Source organism: Phaethon aethereus, assembly GCF_964289735.1.
Source record: "Phaethon aethereus genome assembly, chromosome: 16".
Taxonomy (NCBI): Eukaryota; Metazoa; Chordata; class Aves; order Phaethontiformes; family Phaethontidae; genus Phaethon; species Phaethon aethereus.
In genome coordinates this window covers 5,403,905-5,423,918 of record NC_138592.1, presented here as the reverse complement: position 1 = coordinate 5,423,918, position 20,014 = coordinate 5,403,905, and the positions used below count along the sequence as shown (strand labels likewise).

Below are 20,014 nucleotides of genomic sequence, written 5' to 3'. Positions count from 1 at the left end.
AGTTATGTTGGGTTCTTCAGCTGTATAGAAGGTCTGTGACTTTAGCTTACAATTAAAAACAACTTGCAATGGAAAAATGCCTGACCTTTTTCGTAGATACAGACCTTGTCCTACCTTCCAGAAAGCAGGCACACAAAAAAATACATTAAGAATATGGATATTTAGGGAGGGGCAGGGTGGGAGGGATGTTCACAATCGGCCATACTTGAGTTCTCACTAGCCCAGCTTGATGACTTTAAGTAAAGACCATAGAAACAATTTGTTATTTTCTTACAATTAAGTGTTAGACTTCAGCTTTTCTTTCCTTGTGTAAAATCAAAAATCACAGTCTTTAGTGTGCAGAGCTTTTGCTGAAGTAACTGAAAAAGACACGAAACTTGATGTAGTACCTAGGAGTTTGATTCTTCAAGATGACAGTCTTCGAGAGTCATAGGAGGTGAAAACCATTTCGAGAGTCAGGACAGGCAGAAATCGCAGCAGGTGAGTCAGGGAACAGCCTGAGAGCGCAGGCTGCCGCGCTTGCCCGCTCACCAAGCCCGATTCCCACCCTCACGTCCGGGGCTGGAGTTCCCTGGGAGCTCTCCAGGCCCGGGGTGCCACTTGCCGTTCCAGTAACGCAGGAGTTGTTCAGAGGCAGCTGATACTCCGATTTCTGATTCATTCGCTTCTTGTTTTATTTTAAACACCGATTCATTAATAGGGGTAAGTAAAAATTAAGGCAGGCAAACAAAATTGTTTTGATATGTAGAAAAGAGGCAATATCCCATATCTAAAGCAGTAGATTTGATGGTGTTTTGCAAGAGACAGGATCATTAGTTAGATCCGAGTCTCTGGTGTGTTTGGCCCACCAAAATTCAGGGAAAAAAGTTGGAGAAGAGGGGCAGAAAGCAAAATGAAGTGAGAAATGTTGTTACATGAACGTTTAACTCCTTCACCTATGTTTTCTGTCTTCTTTTGCAGCCTACTTAAAAAGTGGACAGGCATTGCACCATGTGCCTCCCCACTCACTCTCACCACGTTCCTGCCCTGGGCTTGCCCTGGAATCAGATCACGATGTCGTGATCTCATCCATACCATTACCTTTCATTTCTGTACCCAACCTTGGCCTTGGATCAGCTTACATTTCTTCCTGGCATGGCAAAGTAATTTTCTGGGGTGGGGTGAGGGGCTGTTCTGAAGTTATTTGACATATACAGGCTTGTATTGCGGAGTGAGCCTCGGAGGCACGCGGTAGAGTTGGTTTTAATTGGTCTGTTCTGGCGGTTGTGAGAGCGCGAAATCACCTTCGTACGAGTTCGCAAAGTAGGAATGAAGGCAGCCGGAGCAGGCTGCGGCGTTTGGGGGTTGTGCCGGTTATTGGTGGGGGGAAGCAGTGCGGCACAGGTTTCGTTTGAAAACCGGTAACCGAGTACGGTCACAGGCGGCTGGCTGTAATGTTCGGGATAAAACGTGCCCCCGGATAGTGGGAAGCGTAAAGGAGCACAAACGATCTGCCTGGGGGAGGCATTCCTCCAAAGCCATGACTGGAGGAGGAGGGATCCGTAAGCAGCGTCGGGTCAAGGTGATGGCAGAGGGGATTGGGCAGGCTTTGTCTACGCAAGCGTCCTGGGGGTACTGTGGGGGCCCTTCCAGCGAAGGACGGGAGCAGTGGCCAGGTTTGGGTTACCCTGTGGAGTTTTCCGATTTACACCCTTCTCCCCCTCGTGTTTCTCCCATATAAAACCGGAAAGTTTGTTCATTATACGAGCCAGAAAGGGCTATCTCGTAATAATTTATGAATTGCTTTCTTAAGGAAGGAAAAAAACCAATCGTTCTTTTTTATATCATTTAAATCAAAACTTGCAGTTGATTATAGGCTCTTAAACTAACTTGGAGTATCTTTATGAAAACCAATAAATCCTAAACTGCACTGCATTGCATGTTATAAAGTACATTTTCCAAAATACTTCTGTGAAAACTGCTGTTTTCTGAAACATACATTGTTCAGATGGCAAGTGAGCAAACTGGATGTGGTAAAAGGAAGGGGGAAGGGGTGGGAAGTTTACATACAGCTTTAAGCCTGGATGTAAGTTACTCCACAATTTTTAGAAATGAAAATATCCATGTAGGGACCTAAAGGAATCCTGTGGGCTGATGGTGCAGTTTGTGTGGAGCGCGTGCATGGTGCCTTTATGGCATACGGAAGATATTTTACTGTGGCTTAAATGCTTATTATAGTTGCAGTTTTTTGATTACCATCTGCAGTCTTTATTGGTTTTTGATAGAGCAACTAAGCTTTTATATTTTGGGAGTGGTGTTTGCTGCGTTGTATCGCACTGACTGCTATTTCCAGTGTCTGTGAAATAGCACGGTCTTACAACTTCAGTCTGATTCCTGTACTGTTGCTTTCATATGCTGTAGAAAATACTGAATCTCCTGATTATACAAATGTCTTCTGTTGGGTAATATTGACAAATATACTGAATAACATTTTTGACATAACATTCTGTTCCCACACAGATAATTTGGATGTAATTGAATGGGTTGATCAAGAGTCTGTGCTAAAAATATGACATTTTCTCACCCACTAAGTGAAAGAAAACGCTTGCTCAAAAGGCAGTTTTGTCAGGCAGAGCCGTTGGGAAGTGGGCTGGGTTATGCCGTGGCTGCCGAGTCTGCCTTCCACCTCCAAAGGCACGGCTCGGGTCTGGGCTGCGTCGCAGACGCAGCCGGCTTGTAACCTCAGCGTAGTGCGCGGCCGCGGCCCTGGTGCGGGTCCACAGCGGTGACGCTGAGGGCGAGGAGAGAGCGGCCATCGCCGCAGCCTGGCGGAGGGGCTCGGGGAGCTGCGGCTCGGAGCGGGCTCCCGGAGGCACGGAGCAGCCCGAGAATGATTTGAACTGGAGCAAAGCGCTCCAGCCCACGCGGAATCCCGTCCGGGATGCCTGTCGGACTCACGGGACTGCTTAAATACACTTGAGCCAAAAACGTACAGAAATAGTTAGAGGAGGAAGTTTTGAAGATCTCTTTTCTTCTGTTTTTCCTTATTTTAGTGGCCTCCTGGGCAAAAGGCTGCATTGTTACAGTTTCAAAAGCACTGTGGTTTTGCTGCAGACTAGAGGAGAAGAAAGAAAAATAGAGCTTAGAGAAAGACTGACTGTTTAGTATGCAATAAAGTAACTTTTATACTTCTCCCGATCTCCTATCAAATAAATCTCGTGCTAACAAGCAATCAAAACCGTTTCTCTGCCCGCCGCTCCGCACTTGTACCTTTCCAGCCTTTGAAACCGCCTGTGCCTATTTTTATTTGTCAGGCCGGGGCCGGGCTGGCCCCATTCCAGATGTGTCTCACAAGATTTGGTGCTGATGAGCTATTTATAGCACTGTGGTTCCATTGTCATGGCAACCGTGCTAGAGGCCAAGGCGGCTGGGAGCTATTTCTGGACTTGTGCTGTAATGTAAAACTGATTGGGAAAGTTAGTGCATCCTCTAAGCCAGACTAACTTTAGACAGGCGGGGGGGGGGAAGGACAACTACAACCTCTTTAAATAGATTTTTCTTTTTCTCCTACCTTTTCCCCATTTCTCTTTTCGAGCGCTAGCAGTTTTTGAAGGGATGGTTTGCCTTCCGCTGGATTTGTCTGAAATTCATTCATGCCTCCCGGCGGATGACGCTTTTTTAATGGTGCAGTGAGGAAGCTGGGTGCGTAACCGGCCGTGTTTTTAGGGCAAGGTTTGTATTTCACGGCAACACAAAAGTGAGGGGGCTTTGCTGGCTGGCCGGTGGGGCATGCTTAGGGGTTTTTGCAATAGTTGCAGTTCTTTATACCCCGTAGTTTTAATACTCTATTTTTTGTGTGTGCTTCATATTCTCCACACCATATAAGGAACTGTAACCTTGATTACCACAAGATGATTCCAAATATATGGAGTCATACTTTTCAGCTTTCTCATTATTTGCTTCAAAATTACACCCATGGTGCCCCTCCGCCTCCAAGTGGCTGGAATGCTGCGAGGTTCTTCTGCAATTACAGCCGGGCCGCTCTCAAAATCACTTTGCTGGGATATGTATGCATTAGTACTATCTGTAATTAAATTCCGAGCTTTAGACTGTTTAGAAATCTTTTTGTGTGACTTGCTGCTTCGATAAGGAAATTGTAATAACCGTTTGACCTGAAATTGGAAAAAAAAATACTTGTAGCTTCTTGGGAAAGTTTGCTAAAGAGTTGTCTTTTGGTTTACTTCTGTTCAAGTCTTACTACATTTTGAAGTTCATTTCCAATATAAATCTTGTTTTGAATGGGGTTCACACGTCGTGAGAACTGACGTGCAGAATTTCGCTCCAGGAACAGCATGTGTGATGTTTTTATATGCGATACAGTGCGCTCATAATTACACCAACAGTATTTGTTACAGTACTGTCCCTATGTGCCTGTCTCCAAAGGCTTTTTTTTTCCTTAACTTTCTTTGTGAAGTAGTTAACGTAATTGCAAAGGTTTTGATGGAAATTTTTTTCTCTCTCTCCTTAGTGGGGCGGGGGGGGAGGCTGTGTCTTTCTGAATATTTTTCATTGTCCAGTAACATGTTTGCGGCATGTCTTCTATGACCACCTTAACAGTGAAAACTCCGCCTTTGCAAATCATAGAAAATATCAGTGTATCTTTAAAAACAAAGAAAAAAGTCTACTAATGTCCCCATTTTAATTTTTAACTTAATTTTGAGAGAAAACGTTACATGTTTGGTTTTATATACTGTCCATGTTTGCAGGATACCATAAATACTAGCAGCTTGAATGTTTGCTTATTTTATTTGCATCATTTCTATAAACTTTGCCTGCTTCTCTTGCAAAAGAAACTAGCTGAAATGTAAAAGAAATCTTCATCACCAGTCTAAGGAATAGGATCCCCCCCCGCCCAATATCCTGCTTGCTCCCAAGACCAGCAGCAACGGGCCGACGTGAGGCACAGTCGATGCGCACACGCATGTGGGCAGCGGAAAATAACCCGGTGCCCTGGAGTTCCGCCCGTCCGCCGCCTGCGCCGGCGGCCGTGGCCGTGACGCTGTGACAGACCTGGCGTCCCAGGGGTTGGGAAACTGTCTGCGTTAACGTGTTTTTAAACGGTGTGGAAGTTACAGTATCTGCATCATGTATTTCTCAGCTCGAATACCTTTTTAAAGAGAGTATTCTATCTTTGTACTAATCCTGTGACTCTGGCTTCAGCATACACAAAATAGCTGAAGAAAGAACTTAACCGAATAGTTAACTGTTTAGCTTTTAGAAAGCTGTTGCTGAACAAGATAAAGGGTTATGGCAAGGACTCAAAAGGGAGTAAAGTAGAAGTAAAGCATGATCTGTTCTGAGAAATAAAAAATACACTTTTGTTTATAAACACTATTAATATCGAATTAAATTTCAGCTTAAAACTATTTTAGGGAGCTCTGAGTTAGTTTTGTAGGCCTGAGAGGGTATAGATAAATAAATAAAAAACTGCTGGGCACTTGCACAGTTTGTTCTTTAGGAAGATCAGTAAACAAATGCCAGTTTCTTTTCAGACACAGAAACCTGAATTGTAAAGACTTGTTTTAGAGGTGATCAGCGTAAATACAACTTTAAATCTTAGTAAAATCTTGATAGTTCTTCGTAATATTCTGGTTAATTCTTAGTGATGTCTTGATAAAAACACATGACTCAGAGGAAATGAAAATTCCATTTCCACTGACTCAAGGGACTGCAGGCCATTAGCTCACTCCCCGTGTGCCTGCCTTAAACCAGGCTGGTGCAAGGTGTGCGTTCCGGGGCGCGAAGGCAGGGGCAGGGAATGAGCATGAAGGCAGGCAGGCAGGAGTTGTGAGTGTGATTTACTGTCTGTAAGGTACCTTGAGGCTTTCAGAGGCAAGAAACTTCACAAATACAGAGTTCCAGTAGCGCTGTTGAGGATTATAAGTTATGAACAAATGTTGTATTTAGTTGGGATTGAAAGTTTGAATTCTTAATTTGCAGTGTCTTACTGACACTGAAGATGGTATCTTAATATGTCTTTTAAGAGAGACATCTGTATACAAATTCAGGTTACGACTTGACAAAAAACCAATCTGATGGAAATAAAGCTCTTCAAATATGGGTGTGTTGTCAGTTTGAAGAGACCTTTCCAGTGTTGTTCTAGACTGAAAACAAAGCACTTCTTCACAAAGCAAAAAAAATTCCTGTCTGCCAACCATTTTGTCAGATCACAAAGAGTAAAATTTCAAGTTACTGGGGGAGGGGCAACTGTCAGGAAATGCTCAAGGGAAGGCAGTCTGATTTCCCCCTCCCCGTTCTTCCCAAAACGGTGAAGTTGTGTTGTTTCTTGAGGTGGAAGATCTGATGTGTTCTCTACCTTTTCAGTGGGGAAAAGGAGTGCAGGCTGCACCTCTCAGTCCGGCAGCAGGGTTGTTCATCCAGGCAATTCCCCCCACACAGGGATAAAACAACATTCTCTGTATGAAAGAACTCCAGGATAAATCAGTAACTGGCATATATCTTGATCTGAAAATTGGGACATGGTTTTGACATAATAAGCTTATTAAAAATTTGGAAGGAACTGGGGATATGTGTATGACTTAATTACTTTGACTTGCAGGAGCTAAGGAAAGCTTCTGTGTCTCTCTCTGTATAAAGTCTGCCTCCTAAATGCACCCCTTAAAATTAAAGACACTTGATTCTTCAGAGAGATCTGTTCAAAACTTTTCATGTGTGTTTTCCTTCCCCAAGCTGAAGAAAGGGACACAGAAAAATAAAACACTTTTTTTTTTAATTTTTAAATGTTTATTAATACTTTTCATTTTAATATCCCAGGGACACATCTGCTGCTGTCCTAGAGATGCTTCTTCTCTAGTGTTGGTGACTACAAATGACCTAAAATCTTTTTTTAACATGTGTTACAGCGGAGCATTGATGTTTTATAACACAGGCAAAAGCTCCTTATACTAAAAGTATAAGTGACAGTATTTTGCAGAGCAATAACTGATCCTGTTGTTCAGTCATGTGCAGAACCTGTCCCTAAGTGAGAATTGGCAGCGATGCTGAATGCAGGATTTGCTTTCTGGAAAACAGCTTTCCTGTATAATCTCTGGGACAATTTTACAGAAGGAAAAAAACCTGACTTTGTAACTTGGTGCAAGACTTGCTCACAATATAAAAATTTGGTGTTGTGGTTTGACGGTTTTATTTGCATTATTTCACCAAGGTTATTTCTCTTTCTCCCTGTGAAATTCATTGCTGACATAGTAGATGGACATATCTCCGGTAGACTTAGAACAATCTATGTCAGCAGTGAATTCAGCACACGAAGTAGTACTGAAGTGGCCCCACTTGTGTTTTGGGTACAGCATAACAAGAATTAAAAATAGAAATTAATGATGGTGAATTTGTTTTTATTTTGAATTAGGCTTTGTTCTCATCTGACTTAATTATTAGTTTAATTTACTGGATAAATCATTTGGTCTTGACTAACATTGACTTAGAAGTCTCTGAGCATAGTGTATTGATCTTTTCTGAACTCTGATGCTCCCACTGTTGCTCCTTATTTTAGATGTATCACACTAGATCGAATTTCTGCTACTTTTTTCTCCTTACAGACCCAGTTATTTTTCAGCTGACCAGCTGAAAGAATAGTCCCCTTTCTTTACGTTTGAGCAAAAAATCAAAGTGGCTTTTAGTATCTTTAGCCCTTTCTAAAGTTGCTAGAGCAGAGTTCTATGAAAAGGCGGACGCACAGGAGGAAGTCTTCATTTAACGTATTGCTTTGCTCCATTTTCCCTAAAATGCCCCTGGAAGCAGGGTAGGTTTTCTGGTAACTATCACACAGTGAAAGATTCCTTCTTGAACAAGGGTTGTTAGGAGTATCAGATGTTACTGAATGTTGGAACTTGTTTTGGGGGAAGAAGAAATGTTTATTCCATTCAAACTTGTTTTACCTGGCATGAACATTGCTATTGGAATTCATCTCAAGTACAGTACTGCTGCTTCTATGTGGCTGATGTTTTTCAAGGAAATCATAGGCCTAAAAATAGTCTGCATAAACAACAGTAAGAGGTTTGTACTTTCAGTTCCAGGTTTTAGCAATATCTTGTTGTTATTTTCTAATTGTCGGTTTCCAAAATCCATTAAGCTGATTAGCAGAGTGTTTAAAAACAAAACAAAACAAAACAAAAAACAAAACGAAAAATCCACGTCTTGTGGAACCTTGCATAAAATGCTTGCTTAGATAAATTTGGTACAGAAAGGCTGGGTCATTGTAGTAATCGCCTGTATATCTTTATGAACTTGCTATGTTCTGAACATTTTTCAGGCATCCTCCAACTTATGAAATTGCGACATGATTCTGAAACTGAGGTCTTAGGGTAGAATATAATGTGCTGGTTGGAATTAATGATTGTTGTACATATTTAACAGCCTCTGTGTACTGAACAAAGAGCTTTACTTCTTTTCCTTTGGATTAAAAAAATACTTAACAGTCTGGAAGAGGTGAGGAAAAAATCCAGCTTGCAAATTGCAGAACACAATTTGTCATCAATTTTATCCTTGTATATCTGTCTCCACATCGTCTTTCATGATGGAAACTGATCTTTACACTTTGTTTCACATTTTCAGTAGCATGTTTATTAAGATACAATTTAATGTGTTTAAAATTCTGTAATTCAGACCGAACAAAAACTACTTTTCATTTCTCTCTGAAACGAGATGGGCATCTAGTTCCTGGTGAGAAGTGCGTTACACTGAAGCTGCTGTTAAAACATACAGTGATTTTTTTTTCCTCCTTCCCCTGCTTTTCATGAGGTGTTTTAGAAATTCAGTTGGGAAGCGGGGGCTGAATCTGAGGGCTAAGACCCTTGCTGATTTTAATGGGAGTTTGGTTTCTGATTTGGGAATCTGGGACATGGCTGCATTTCCCCCCCTTAAACTTTTGCCTCTGAGTGTAGTCAATGCACTTTCAGTGTACCCACCTATGTGTAGGGATCGAAGGGAAAGCTCACCTTTTCTTTCTGACTTTTCTTCATAAAGGAAAGAATTCATGCAAGGAATTTAAAAGGAAACTTTAAGTATACTGGTTTTAAGACTTTCGTTAATCGTGAATGTTATGGGTAACATTAACTGTAGAAGCCGTGCTAGATCTCCCAGTCGTGCGGAATGGGAAGGTGTCTGGGCACGGTGAAGCCCTGGTGTTGGACAGTGTGACTGGGGCTGCGAACAGCATAAAATCTGCGTCCTGAAGCTGCTGGTTCGCTACATCTTCAAGTCTCATAGTAACACCACCATAAAGTAGAGTTAACAAATTGGTTCCTTGAGATTCTTGCTCCTGTGAGTTGAAGTGAAAGATGATTAGGAGGTTACAGTTAATTGGTAAAAACATTTTAAAGACTCCAGGATATCTTCTTTAAGTAATGCCTAATGAATTTGAATAAAATATATCTTTTTATACCCATTTGGCCTACTACTACTACTTCTCCAGAAAGTAAGCTGAAAAATTGGTGCCAAAAGTTGACAGAAGAATTGGTATTCCCTCTCACTTGTAATGAAATCGGTTCAAGGATTTAATTTATTAAAAGAATTATAGTGACGATAAATTTTTTAAAAATACTCATCTTACTTTCAGGAAAGTTACATGTAGGCGATTTATTTCAGTCATTGCTTTACTGTTAGCAGTAGCGGATTATATTGTACAATTTACATGACCAAATTACCTACATTAAACTACTTGTATGTTTGTCAGCGGAGGGAGCAGAGAGGGAGGCGGTTGGAACGAGATGACCAGACCTGATTAATAAAACTGTGGACTTGGCCCTCTGCTGGGTGGTGCTAGGAAAGGCATGTTTCACATACTAGCCCACATATGCTGAGCAATTTAAATGTATTCAGCATTTTCTGAATCTGAGCACATCAAAATATAGCAAATCTTATCTGGGAACCTGTCAGTTACTAAAGCATTAGATAGTTTGTCTACTTGAGAATGAAAAGTTACTCTCTTTCTTTCCTTTCCCCAGTTTTCTAGACAAGATTGACATAGTCAAACAAAATGAGTATACACCATCTGACCAGGTAAGGAAAGTTTCATTAAGAAATTACACAATTTATCTTCCCCCTCCATCTTTAAGGATAACAATCATACTAATTTTCTAATTGCCATTTGTGGCACTAACACAGGTATTGCCATGTACTGTACATATTTAGTATTCTAGTAAAAATTTGTCATTTGGATTGAGATTATGTTTATACATGTAAATGTACTGTGAAATGAAAATCTGCCTAGATTCAAGACTTAAATCATGATTCTGTGACCTAAAACTCAAACATTCATTTGAATGAGTAATGTATAATGTTTTGCCCTCCTTGCTGAGTAACAGCTGTGCACTTTCTTTGATGCAGTTGGTTGGTATCCTCTCAGCCCCACTGCCTCCTACTGTAAACCAGATTTTGTAAAAATAACCTTGCTAGAAGATTTTTTTTTTTTTTAATCAGAGTAGGAATTGTAGTTTTCATTTTGTTACAGATAATCTGAGGCTCTTTCTAGGACCAAAGTCCTAATCCACAATCACATGCATATTCCTAACTTTCTGCCCATTAATAATGCAATTAAGCATCTAGCGTACTTCGACAGGATAAATAACCAAAACACATATTAATGTCCCAAAACTTCTGCAGACAGTATTGATGAGGTGAGAGCAGTTTGTATCCTTTAAAGTTGTTCAAGAATAAATTAATCATTCATCCTTTTAAAAATCTGAGGTTTTGTTAATAAATGAGGCGTTCTTATCACTAAAATAATTCTATTTTCAAGTAACAAAATATTAAAAATGTAGGTTATTATATATGAAATGTGGAGCAACTAATCTTCAGATATGAAACTTTAAAAGAAGTATCAGTTTTATATTGGAGGCTAAGGCTGTCAGGGGTTTAACTTGTATTTACTTACACCTTGTATATAGTATTAAGTGTAGTACTTACAATTTACTTATAACAATTCCTTAAGTAAGGTGAGTGCTTAAGTAGTTACTTAAATAAAATAAGTATATCCTTCTGTAAGTAACAGTAAGCACAAGTACTTACGGTGCTTGTTTGGGACCATTGATTGCCTTGAAACTCCCCACAAGTATACTGTAAAACGGGCCCATTTGGCTTATGGGATGTTACATGCTTCTCCTAAAAGAACTCCTGAGTGTAATAATTGAATCACCATTTTTTTTTTCTTTTTTAACATCATACTTCTATGATTTCTAGAGATGCAGAGCTCCAGAGAGTCCAATTTTCCAAATTTGCATCTCTTTATTGGGGCGTTCAAATTTTCAAACTGTTTCAAACACAAGTTAGAACAATGTTTGAACCTATGCATATTTCAATATGAGTATTAAAACAGCCAGACAACAATAATTTACTATCATAAGATTGATGTTAAAATGTAGCCGTTTTGTTTAATGATTTAACAGTGTTGTCTAGCCTTTGGATTTCGTGTGGTTTTGACATTGACTAACCAGTTGGTTCCTATATAGTAAGAACAGAGCTTTTATTGTGCTATAGGGTTTTTTACAGTCTGTTCCACTTACATGATCTCGTCTGCTGCAAATGTTACAATTTACCTGCCATTTAGACCCATTGTGAAGAATGTAAAAACTTCCAAGTCCTAAATTATGAAACCTTTAGTTGAATTCAAAGTGGTATTTTGTAGTTAGTTATATTTGGACTGCGTACTCAGTCTGCAGCCGATGCAAATTAGGTTCTTGTACATCAGTTACCTGCTAGGCAGTGTATATGGCTGTCTCTGCTTTGCAATACACAGTAAATAAAAGCCAGTACGGTTTGTTTTTATTAGGATTTTGTAGTGTTTTTTTGTTTGTAGCTCACAATTTCTGATTATCATTTTTGTCTCTACAGGACATTTCAAATTTTATCTTTGAAAAGCCCCATTCTTGTAAGATTTAAGGGGTTGAGCTCCTGGTTCTTTGAAGGAAAAAATGGAAAATTCTGAGACCTAGACAGTTCTTTTAATAGCCAAGCACTGAACCGTTCAGGGAGGGATCTACCTTCTGGGGTTGGGAATTAATTGGTGGTATTTTGAAGAACCTGTTGTGGGCCACCATCCCACTGAAATCCATGAATGCATCATCTAATTTCTAGGGATGGGTCTGCGCTGTTCTGAAAAATTGCGTTTGCTTTAAGTGGCCTATAAATGTTTCCTCGTATTCCAAGCCTGGCACTTGCAACCTGCTTGTGAAAGTATATGTACTTTAGAAGTTGAGCACACCCATATGTGTGCATGCGTGCTCAAAATCAAAACCTTAAATGCAGCTTCATAACACTCTGTTCCCTGTTTTTGCGGTACAGCATACGCTGTCAGCACAGGGTAAAAAGACTTTTATTTCTGTTGCTGGATATATGAAGAATTACGAAGTATCTGTGTTGAATCAATGACTTTTCCTTTATGCTCTAGGATCTTCTCAGATGCAGAGTTTTGACATCAGGAATTTTTGAAACCAAGTTTCAGGTGGATAAAGTAAATTTTCAGTAAGTGTCCTTGGTTTTTTCTTCTATTTTTTTCCTTTATTTTTTTAATACAATGCAGACAAGTACCAGGGTAAATTGGAGGACAGTCTACCATACAGTCATTGAGACTACTGTATTTATCAAGTTGATGTTTAATAGAAAGCAAGTATTTTATGATTTTTTAAAATTAGTGTGGCTTTTAAAAGAAATGAAAATTCATATGCAGTTTTCTGCTTTGATTTTAAAACTCAAAGAACAAAATGTTTTAAATCTATTTTTACAAAGACCCTTTCTGAATATTTCATTCATTACTAGTTTATATAGTGAAATGTTTGACCAAAAACTTTTTACATATTTAAGTCAGAAAACGCATGTCCGCTTCACTGTCCCAGGTTAGAAAGCTTGACCCAAACAAAAACTGCTGAGTTTTAGTCTGGTCTTGTTGACTTTAGACCTGTGATACTTGTTTCAGCAAATGACTTGTTGTAGGACCTTTTTTTAATGTCTTAGCTTGTAAGGGTGAAAATGAATCTGCGATGTACATACTTCTTAACGTTCAAGTGCAGGTGTTGGTGAAAGTAAACATACTTCTGTTTTGTGATGAAAGCTCTGTGTGCATATGTTGGTGGACTGTTACCTGTTCAGGTTCTCATAATCCTCATTTCCTTTTACCTCTATGACACGGAAGTCCTAAAATTTCTTATATTTTTCTGTTTGCATTTGGGGGAAAAAAGAAACTAACCCAAACACAAAATGTATTCTGACTCAATTTATGTTTTTTTCTTAGTATGTTTGATGTTGGAGGGCAACGAGATGAACGCCGAAAATGGATCCAGTGTTTTAATGGTACGATTAGAATTTATGTTTGTTTTATAAAATAGTTCTCTGCCAAATTTTAATGCTCAATCTTTATTTTCTCACTGTGTGAAAGCCATCTTCTTTTCCATGTAGCTTGATAAGGAATTACCTGAACAGTCATACGGGATGGAATTTTTCTTGACATGTAAAATTCTATAACTGCATAGAGTATCTTCGGCGAGAATGTAGGTGGAATGGAATTCAAGTTTCATAACTTAACATAGCTTGTCCATTTTCTTCGGCTTCCCTCTCTTCATTTAATTAGGGATCTTTTGGTGGTGGGTTTGTGCATTATTTGCCAGCTACGTGAGTGTTAAATTCCAAGCTATATTCTGTCTTCCGACTGAAGGTTTACATATGTTTGTGCATATACAAAATGTAAAATTACAGGATAATTAATATATGCATAAAATACCAGAATATCCTATTTTTGCACATAATTGCAGCCATATTGCTATGCCATAGGTGCTTCTTTCCAAATCAGCACCAGCCCATTAATGCAGTGTGAGATTGTCTTCTTAGACACGGTGTCGCATACGGTATGTAATATACTACAGCGTTGTATAGTGTAGCCCCAAAATGCCCGTGTCAAAAAAGCTTATGTTGGAGTTTATAGATCTGCACTTTTCTAGGGAGCCATGCATATTAGTATAATTTCTTGAAAAACAGCCCTAAGGGGAAGGCCCTTACTGAAAACATATAAACAAATACCCTCATTTAAGTAACCTGCATATAGGCTGGGTTCCTTAGAATGCTAACGTAGCACCAGCCTAGATACGGGTGAGACCTGAAACGTCTGCAGGCGTTTTGTAAGATCTGGAGTCTTAACATGCATGTTCCCATCAGCTTTGTTCAGGTGATCATATTGTTAACTCCCATACAGTTTAAATTAGGCAGTTTTGTGTGTATCCTGAAGTGTTGCATGTACCCTCACTACAGCTGTTTATTTTACTCTGTATCTCCGTTTAGATGTGAAACCTTCTCCATACAAGTTTTCTTGAAGCTAGAGTTGGTGAAAATATTTTTGTCTTTTTCTTTGTTGTTTGGACAGAATATTTATGAAGCTATGCAAAAGTCTGTCTTTTTTGTAGAGAAGTTACAATGAGATCCTACAGAGTAGATAAAGTAGAATGCAACTCAGAATTCATTGTATTTTGCTACGGTTACTGTCGTAGAGTATCACCTGATCGCTTTATATATGTGTGAAACTACGGTGCAAGATTTTCTTCTGTGCTGTTAATAACAGATTTGTTTGGGTTTTACCTCTTCTCCTTCCTGTTATCGCCTGATCTGACTCATCTCTTCTGCTCTTGATGTCTGAGGTGGATGAGCTTGGAAGTCAGGCTAAGGGGTCTGGAGCAGCAGAGCCACACGGAAACAGAGATCTGGATTCTGTGAGCCTGGGAATATCTCCCAGGAAAGAGATAGGGGCCTCTAAGCAGTATAGTACACTATAGGAGGACTAGAGCAATTAACTATGAATTCACAGCAGTCTACTATTTTAATTATTACTATTCATGCAGATAAAAGGGCCATTTGTCCTGAGGTCTTCCCCCAAGGGCCTCCCTGTCCTTTCTTGATAGCTCAGAGTTTCTCTCTAAATTTCCTCACACCTTTTAAATCTTCTTTAAAGTCTCCTCTTAGCTTTCTTCAGTTTCTTTCTCTTGCTCCTGTTCCTTTCTTTCCTACATTTTCTGTCATTCTGTCAGCTTCTGTTCTGTGGCCTGCCTTTCCTATATTTAATGGTTTCTTCACTTTCTTTTTTTATTTCTGGTACTTAGAAAGCTGTCAGCAATAGCATTCCAGCCTGTTCTCTTCACAAAGCTGAAAGTCTGGCAGCTTTTTATTGAACTTTGGGATTCCTGGATATTTCTTCTGAAGTTTGGTATTAACTAATGGCTATTTCTTGATTTAGATGTGACTGCAATCATATTTGTGGTGGCAAGCAGTAGCTACAACATGGTTATACGAGAGGACAATCAGACCAATCGGCTTCAAGAAGCACTAAACCTCTTCAAGAGTATCTGGAACAACAGGTCTGTGAATTGAAGTTTCATTGTTCGTATCTTAACTTAGTAATCCTATCCTATACTAGAATCAAGACTTGGGTACTGGGCCTGGCTAGGATAGAGTTAATTTTCTTCATAGCAGCTCATATGGTGTTGTGTTTAGGTTCTGACCAAAACAGTACTGATGACACACTCGTGTTGTAGCTGTTGCTGAACAGGGTTTGCAGAGCATCAAAGCCTTCTCTGTTTCTCACTCTGCCTCCTCCAGCGAGTTGATTGGCGGTGCAGAGTAGGTTGGGAGGGGACCCAAGTGGGCAGATGACCCAAACTAACCAAAGTTAGTTTTTATCTTTCCTTTCCTCTTCCACTGTCCCACTGAGGGGGAAAGTGAGCAAGTGGCTGTGTGCTGCTTTGCGGCCACCGGGGTTGACCCACAACAGCAGCCTAGCCTGAGGTGGTTGCTTCTCACAGCGGTCCAACTTAGTCTTTGATCTCAACTGCCTACCTGTTACATTAACGTCTAATACGCTCATCTAATTGAAGAAGACTCCGGAGGAGTTACAAACCGGTAGGCTTAAGTAACTGAAGCAGCGATAGAGTAGCACGCTAAAAAGTGGACACGCTCACCTGTTTGGTGTATTTGGACTAGCAGCAGAAAGTAGGCAACCGAACTCAGGGTGTGTACACACAGAATTACACCATTGGATTCGGGTATAAAAGGAACCTTTCAAAATTATTACAGTGTGTCATATGACTGTTGTCTCCAGAACTGGATTAAGTTTCTTTTTGCTGTATGATCCTAGCTGTGTCTTCTCAAGAGTGTTTGGTTTCAATTTTCTACAGGTGGCTACGGACCATTTCAGTAATTCTTTTCCTGAATAAACAAGATTTGCTAGCAGAGAAAGTTTTGGCAGGGAAATCTAAAATCGAAGACTACTTTCCAGAATTTGCTCGCTACACTACACCAGATGATGGTAAGATTTTTAATTTTTATTAGCCATTTATCACTTCCTTGTTAATCAAGTTTGTAATGTTTTTGCTAATTTCAGTTAAGACTTGAAAACTCTAAAGTAGATGTAACATTCATTGTCTTTCAGACAAACCATAATGTTAAATTTTAGGTATTAATAATGAGAGAATCCTATCTTTTATGCATTTAATATATTAATAATTTCATCATACCAAAATCCTGTTACTTTGCTGGTGTAGACCACAGTACAGCGTGTCACAAATACGTCCTCTGGGCTCCCTCTTAGTCATACCTGTGGTCATTTCTGTAACGTACCAAATGCCTGGTACTATGGCCACTGTAATACTCCTTTGTTCTCCTGGATTCTTGCTGTTTCAAATAATACGTTATGGTTTGTCTTACCTGTTGTTATCTTGTCTGTTTTGCAAAGTATGTTTCTATATTATGTGAGCAGAAGACAGAACAAGTTATGATTTTTGGGTGCTATCACCAAAAAAATCTGTTTTAATGAGATACTTATCTTATTATTAATCAGCAACACCAGAGCCTGGTGAGGATCCCAGAGTTACAAGGGCCAAGTATTTTATTAGAGACGAGTTTCTTGTAAGTATTTCCTTTCTTTCAGTATTTCTTACATGATTCTTCTCAAATACAAGCTCTTATGCACTTTCTACTGTTGCAAAATGCTGTCACTTTTTGTGTTGTTTATATTCAACATCCACACTGCATAAAACGCTGTTCTGTTTAAGAGCTTTACTGCTGTTTGTTAGCTGCTCTTTGGATATTTGTTTGTTGACATAGTATCCATAATTAAATAGCAAAAGAATTGGTGAGAATTAAGAAGCCTCAAATAGAATGATGAGTTCCCATTACTGGTCAGCTGAAGCTATAATAGGCATAGATTGTTTTAAGTATTATTATAATGACTTGTAATGATGAGCATGGCAATCAAATTGTGGACTCATTTTAAAGAGGAGCAAAATAAAATTTTAAGGGAGGCTTTCTGTAAGTGTAAAGCAGGGATAAAAGCTTTGTACAAGGAGGCAAAATCCCGCTTTCTTAGCCATGTGGCTGAATTCACCAAAGCTGCACATAAATAACAGCACTTTCCTGAGTTCTCATTTCTCTGAAATTCCATCACAAATGCAGTGATCTTCTCACTGTCTAATTATGATTTAAATATCATGTTTCAGGTTAGAGAGTGAAAAATTGGGGGTATTTTGCCACTTAGTTACACCCTTTTGAAAACACAACTCACACATACAAACCTTCAACTTCAGTCATCTGAGTTTTGAGAACATGGGGGTTTTTCCTCAGTCAGTTTTATTTTAACCCAGTATCTTTTTCTTACTTAACAGAGAATCAGCACAGCAAGTGGAGATGGAAGGCACTATTGCTATCCTCACTTCACGTGTGCAGTGGATACAGAGAACATCCGGAGGGTTTTCAATGACTGTCGGGACATTATTCAGCGCATGCACCTTCGCCAATACGAGTTGTTGTGATGGAGAGCACTTTTTTCTGTGTTTTGGACTCCTTATTCCTTATTAAAAAAAGAAAAAAAAACACCCTTGCCCACACAGGGTGGAAGAGAACTGTTTGAATCTCCCATTGATTTGCACCCCTCAACTTTTTCTCCTTGCTGGACAATAGCAGCACTTCTAAGCTTGCTTCTGTACCCCTCGGACAGTTTGAGATGGCCCCTAACACTTAAGAGGCCATTTCCATGAGGATTCCCTAACACTGTTATTAACAAAAAAACAAACAAACAAAAAAAAACAAACAAAAAAAAGAAAAAAAAAAAAAAACCTAATTGATTAAAAGCCCTGAATGTGGAGCACCTGAAAGAATTTGGGATTAAAAAAATTAAAACATAAAACAAAAATTGGGGAGAGAAAACTTTAGGTAATTTAGCACTGTTGTGGGCATAATCATATAACCCGTGATCTCCACTTTGTATCATTCACTGCATCAGACTAAAGAAGGTGCCAAGTCACAGACCAAGTTTGAAGACAGACACTTGAGTTTGGTTCTCTGACTGTAATGTGGCTTTGAACGGAAATACTGACAATTCTACAACAGACCTAGACAGTGCAAAAACCAACTGCTACCTTTCAGAAGGGTGTTTTTAAAACCAGTCTTGGTGGTCTAATGACAACCATGGACATTTATGAATTGAACTGCACGTGGCCTGTGATTGCAGAAAGAGTTAACCACACACTGTTTTCAGTTTGTCCACTGATGATCCCGTCTGCTATAAAAATCATTATCTGGACTGTAGTCCTCACAGTCTTTCCCTTCTTTTTCTTCTTCCCTTCCCTCATTTTTTTTTATTTTACTGCTGGATTATTATTCTTGTACAGACTGTAAAATGTATTATTTTGTACAACTTTATTGAAAAAAAAATAACTTGTAGAAGATCTTTGTGCCTTGATTATGGCTGTACCTGTACAATGAGCTAAGATGTAAGTATGTTTGATTGCGCTGTACAGCTTTGTCAACCCTATCTGCAGCATTAGCTCAAGGTAGGGAAAATTTATCTGTAGTTTAGTTTTTCTGGTTTATAAAAGAAGGAAAAATACTGTTTAGTAAAAAAAAAAAAAAAGAAAAAAAAAGAAAAAAAAAAGAAAAAAGTACAAATTGTGCAAACTTAACCACTTTAAAAGTGAGGTCTTCAACAAGTGACCAGATGTTGCAGCATCATGCTTTTTAATTTTTAGCTTTAATTCATTTAAATCTATCCAAATGCAAAACATGGCTTGTTTCTACATAAACCAAATTTTGCTACAAATTATAAATGTTAGTCTTTGGTCATTCATAGTCCTTTTTGCTAAAGATACAACCAGAACAACAACAGACGCATAGGGCATCATGCAGGTCTGGTGACCATCTCTAGACTGGGCCAAATACCCCACCAACCTCCGCTTGTGCTGCGTGGGCATACTACTACCAGAATGACAAGGTGTGCACTGCCCTTGGATTTGGCCACTGAATTCCAGTTTCAAATGACATTTTTATTTCTCTTTTAATAAAGAGATACTTTAGAACCTTTTTGTTTTATATTAACTATATAAGTAGCTTAAAGTGAAGATGTGTGGATTTTTCTTAAACTTGAATAATTTATGCAAATTATATGCTTAGAACAACATGTGGTACAGTAAAAAGAAAAAGAGCAAAAATCACTGTAGCAATAAGAGAGCATGTAATTTTAGTAACTACTACACTGCTTTATATTTTATACCTAGGTGTTTTATGTCTCTGTGAGTGTGTTACTTTTTCATGTCTCTAAACCTACGTGTACAATTTGTACAGAGTCAGAAATTACAGCTGTAATAACACATCTAGACCAGTGTTAGCCTATATTACTCAAACACCCCTGTTCCCCTTCATTTACACCCTTAAACTGATCTGGATCTTACTGCAGCGGCTTTAAAAGGAAAACAAAAGAAACAAAACAAAAACCACCAAAATACTTGCCTCTCTGCCTTTCACGCTAGCTTCCCTCCACCCAAGAGACTATGCTAACTTTCTTTTTTGGGAAGAGGTCCAGTTTAAATTAAAGTTAGGGTGTGGTCAGTGATGTCTGTGCAGCTAGATTTGCTTCAGGTATCAGACGCCTTTTAGTACCAAGAACTGCAGCTGTTCAGAATTGCGAGGTTTTCATTGCTTTTGTGGCTAAACT

At 39.1% G+C, this 20,014-nt stretch overlaps 1 protein-coding gene across 2 annotated transcripts in view; it reads left to right on the top strand.

Moving 5' to 3' along the window:
- Positions 1 to 19,270, top strand: part of GNAS (GNAS complex locus) — a gene marked incomplete at its 5' end in the record, with an annotated part of 154,168 nt that extends 134,898 nt beyond the window's left edge. For both annotated transcript variants that reach the window (XM_082007230.1, XM_082007231.1), the window contains 7 exons: positions 10,002 to 10,056; positions 12,443 to 12,516; positions 13,283 to 13,341; positions 15,269 to 15,389; positions 16,206 to 16,336; positions 16,868 to 16,935; positions 17,691 to 19,270. In XM_082007230.1, coding sequence (XP_081863356.1) covers positions 10,002 to 10,056; positions 12,443 to 12,516; positions 13,283 to 13,341; positions 15,269 to 15,389; positions 16,206 to 16,336; positions 16,868 to 16,935; positions 17,691 to 17,837 — 655 coding nt within the window. In that variant the 3' untranslated portion in view covers positions 17,838 to 19,270. The remainder of the gene's footprint in view (positions 1 to 10,001; positions 10,057 to 12,442; positions 12,517 to 13,282; positions 13,342 to 15,268; positions 15,390 to 16,205; positions 16,337 to 16,867; positions 16,936 to 17,690) is intronic.
- Positions 19,271 to 20,014: the final 744 nt, after the last annotated feature.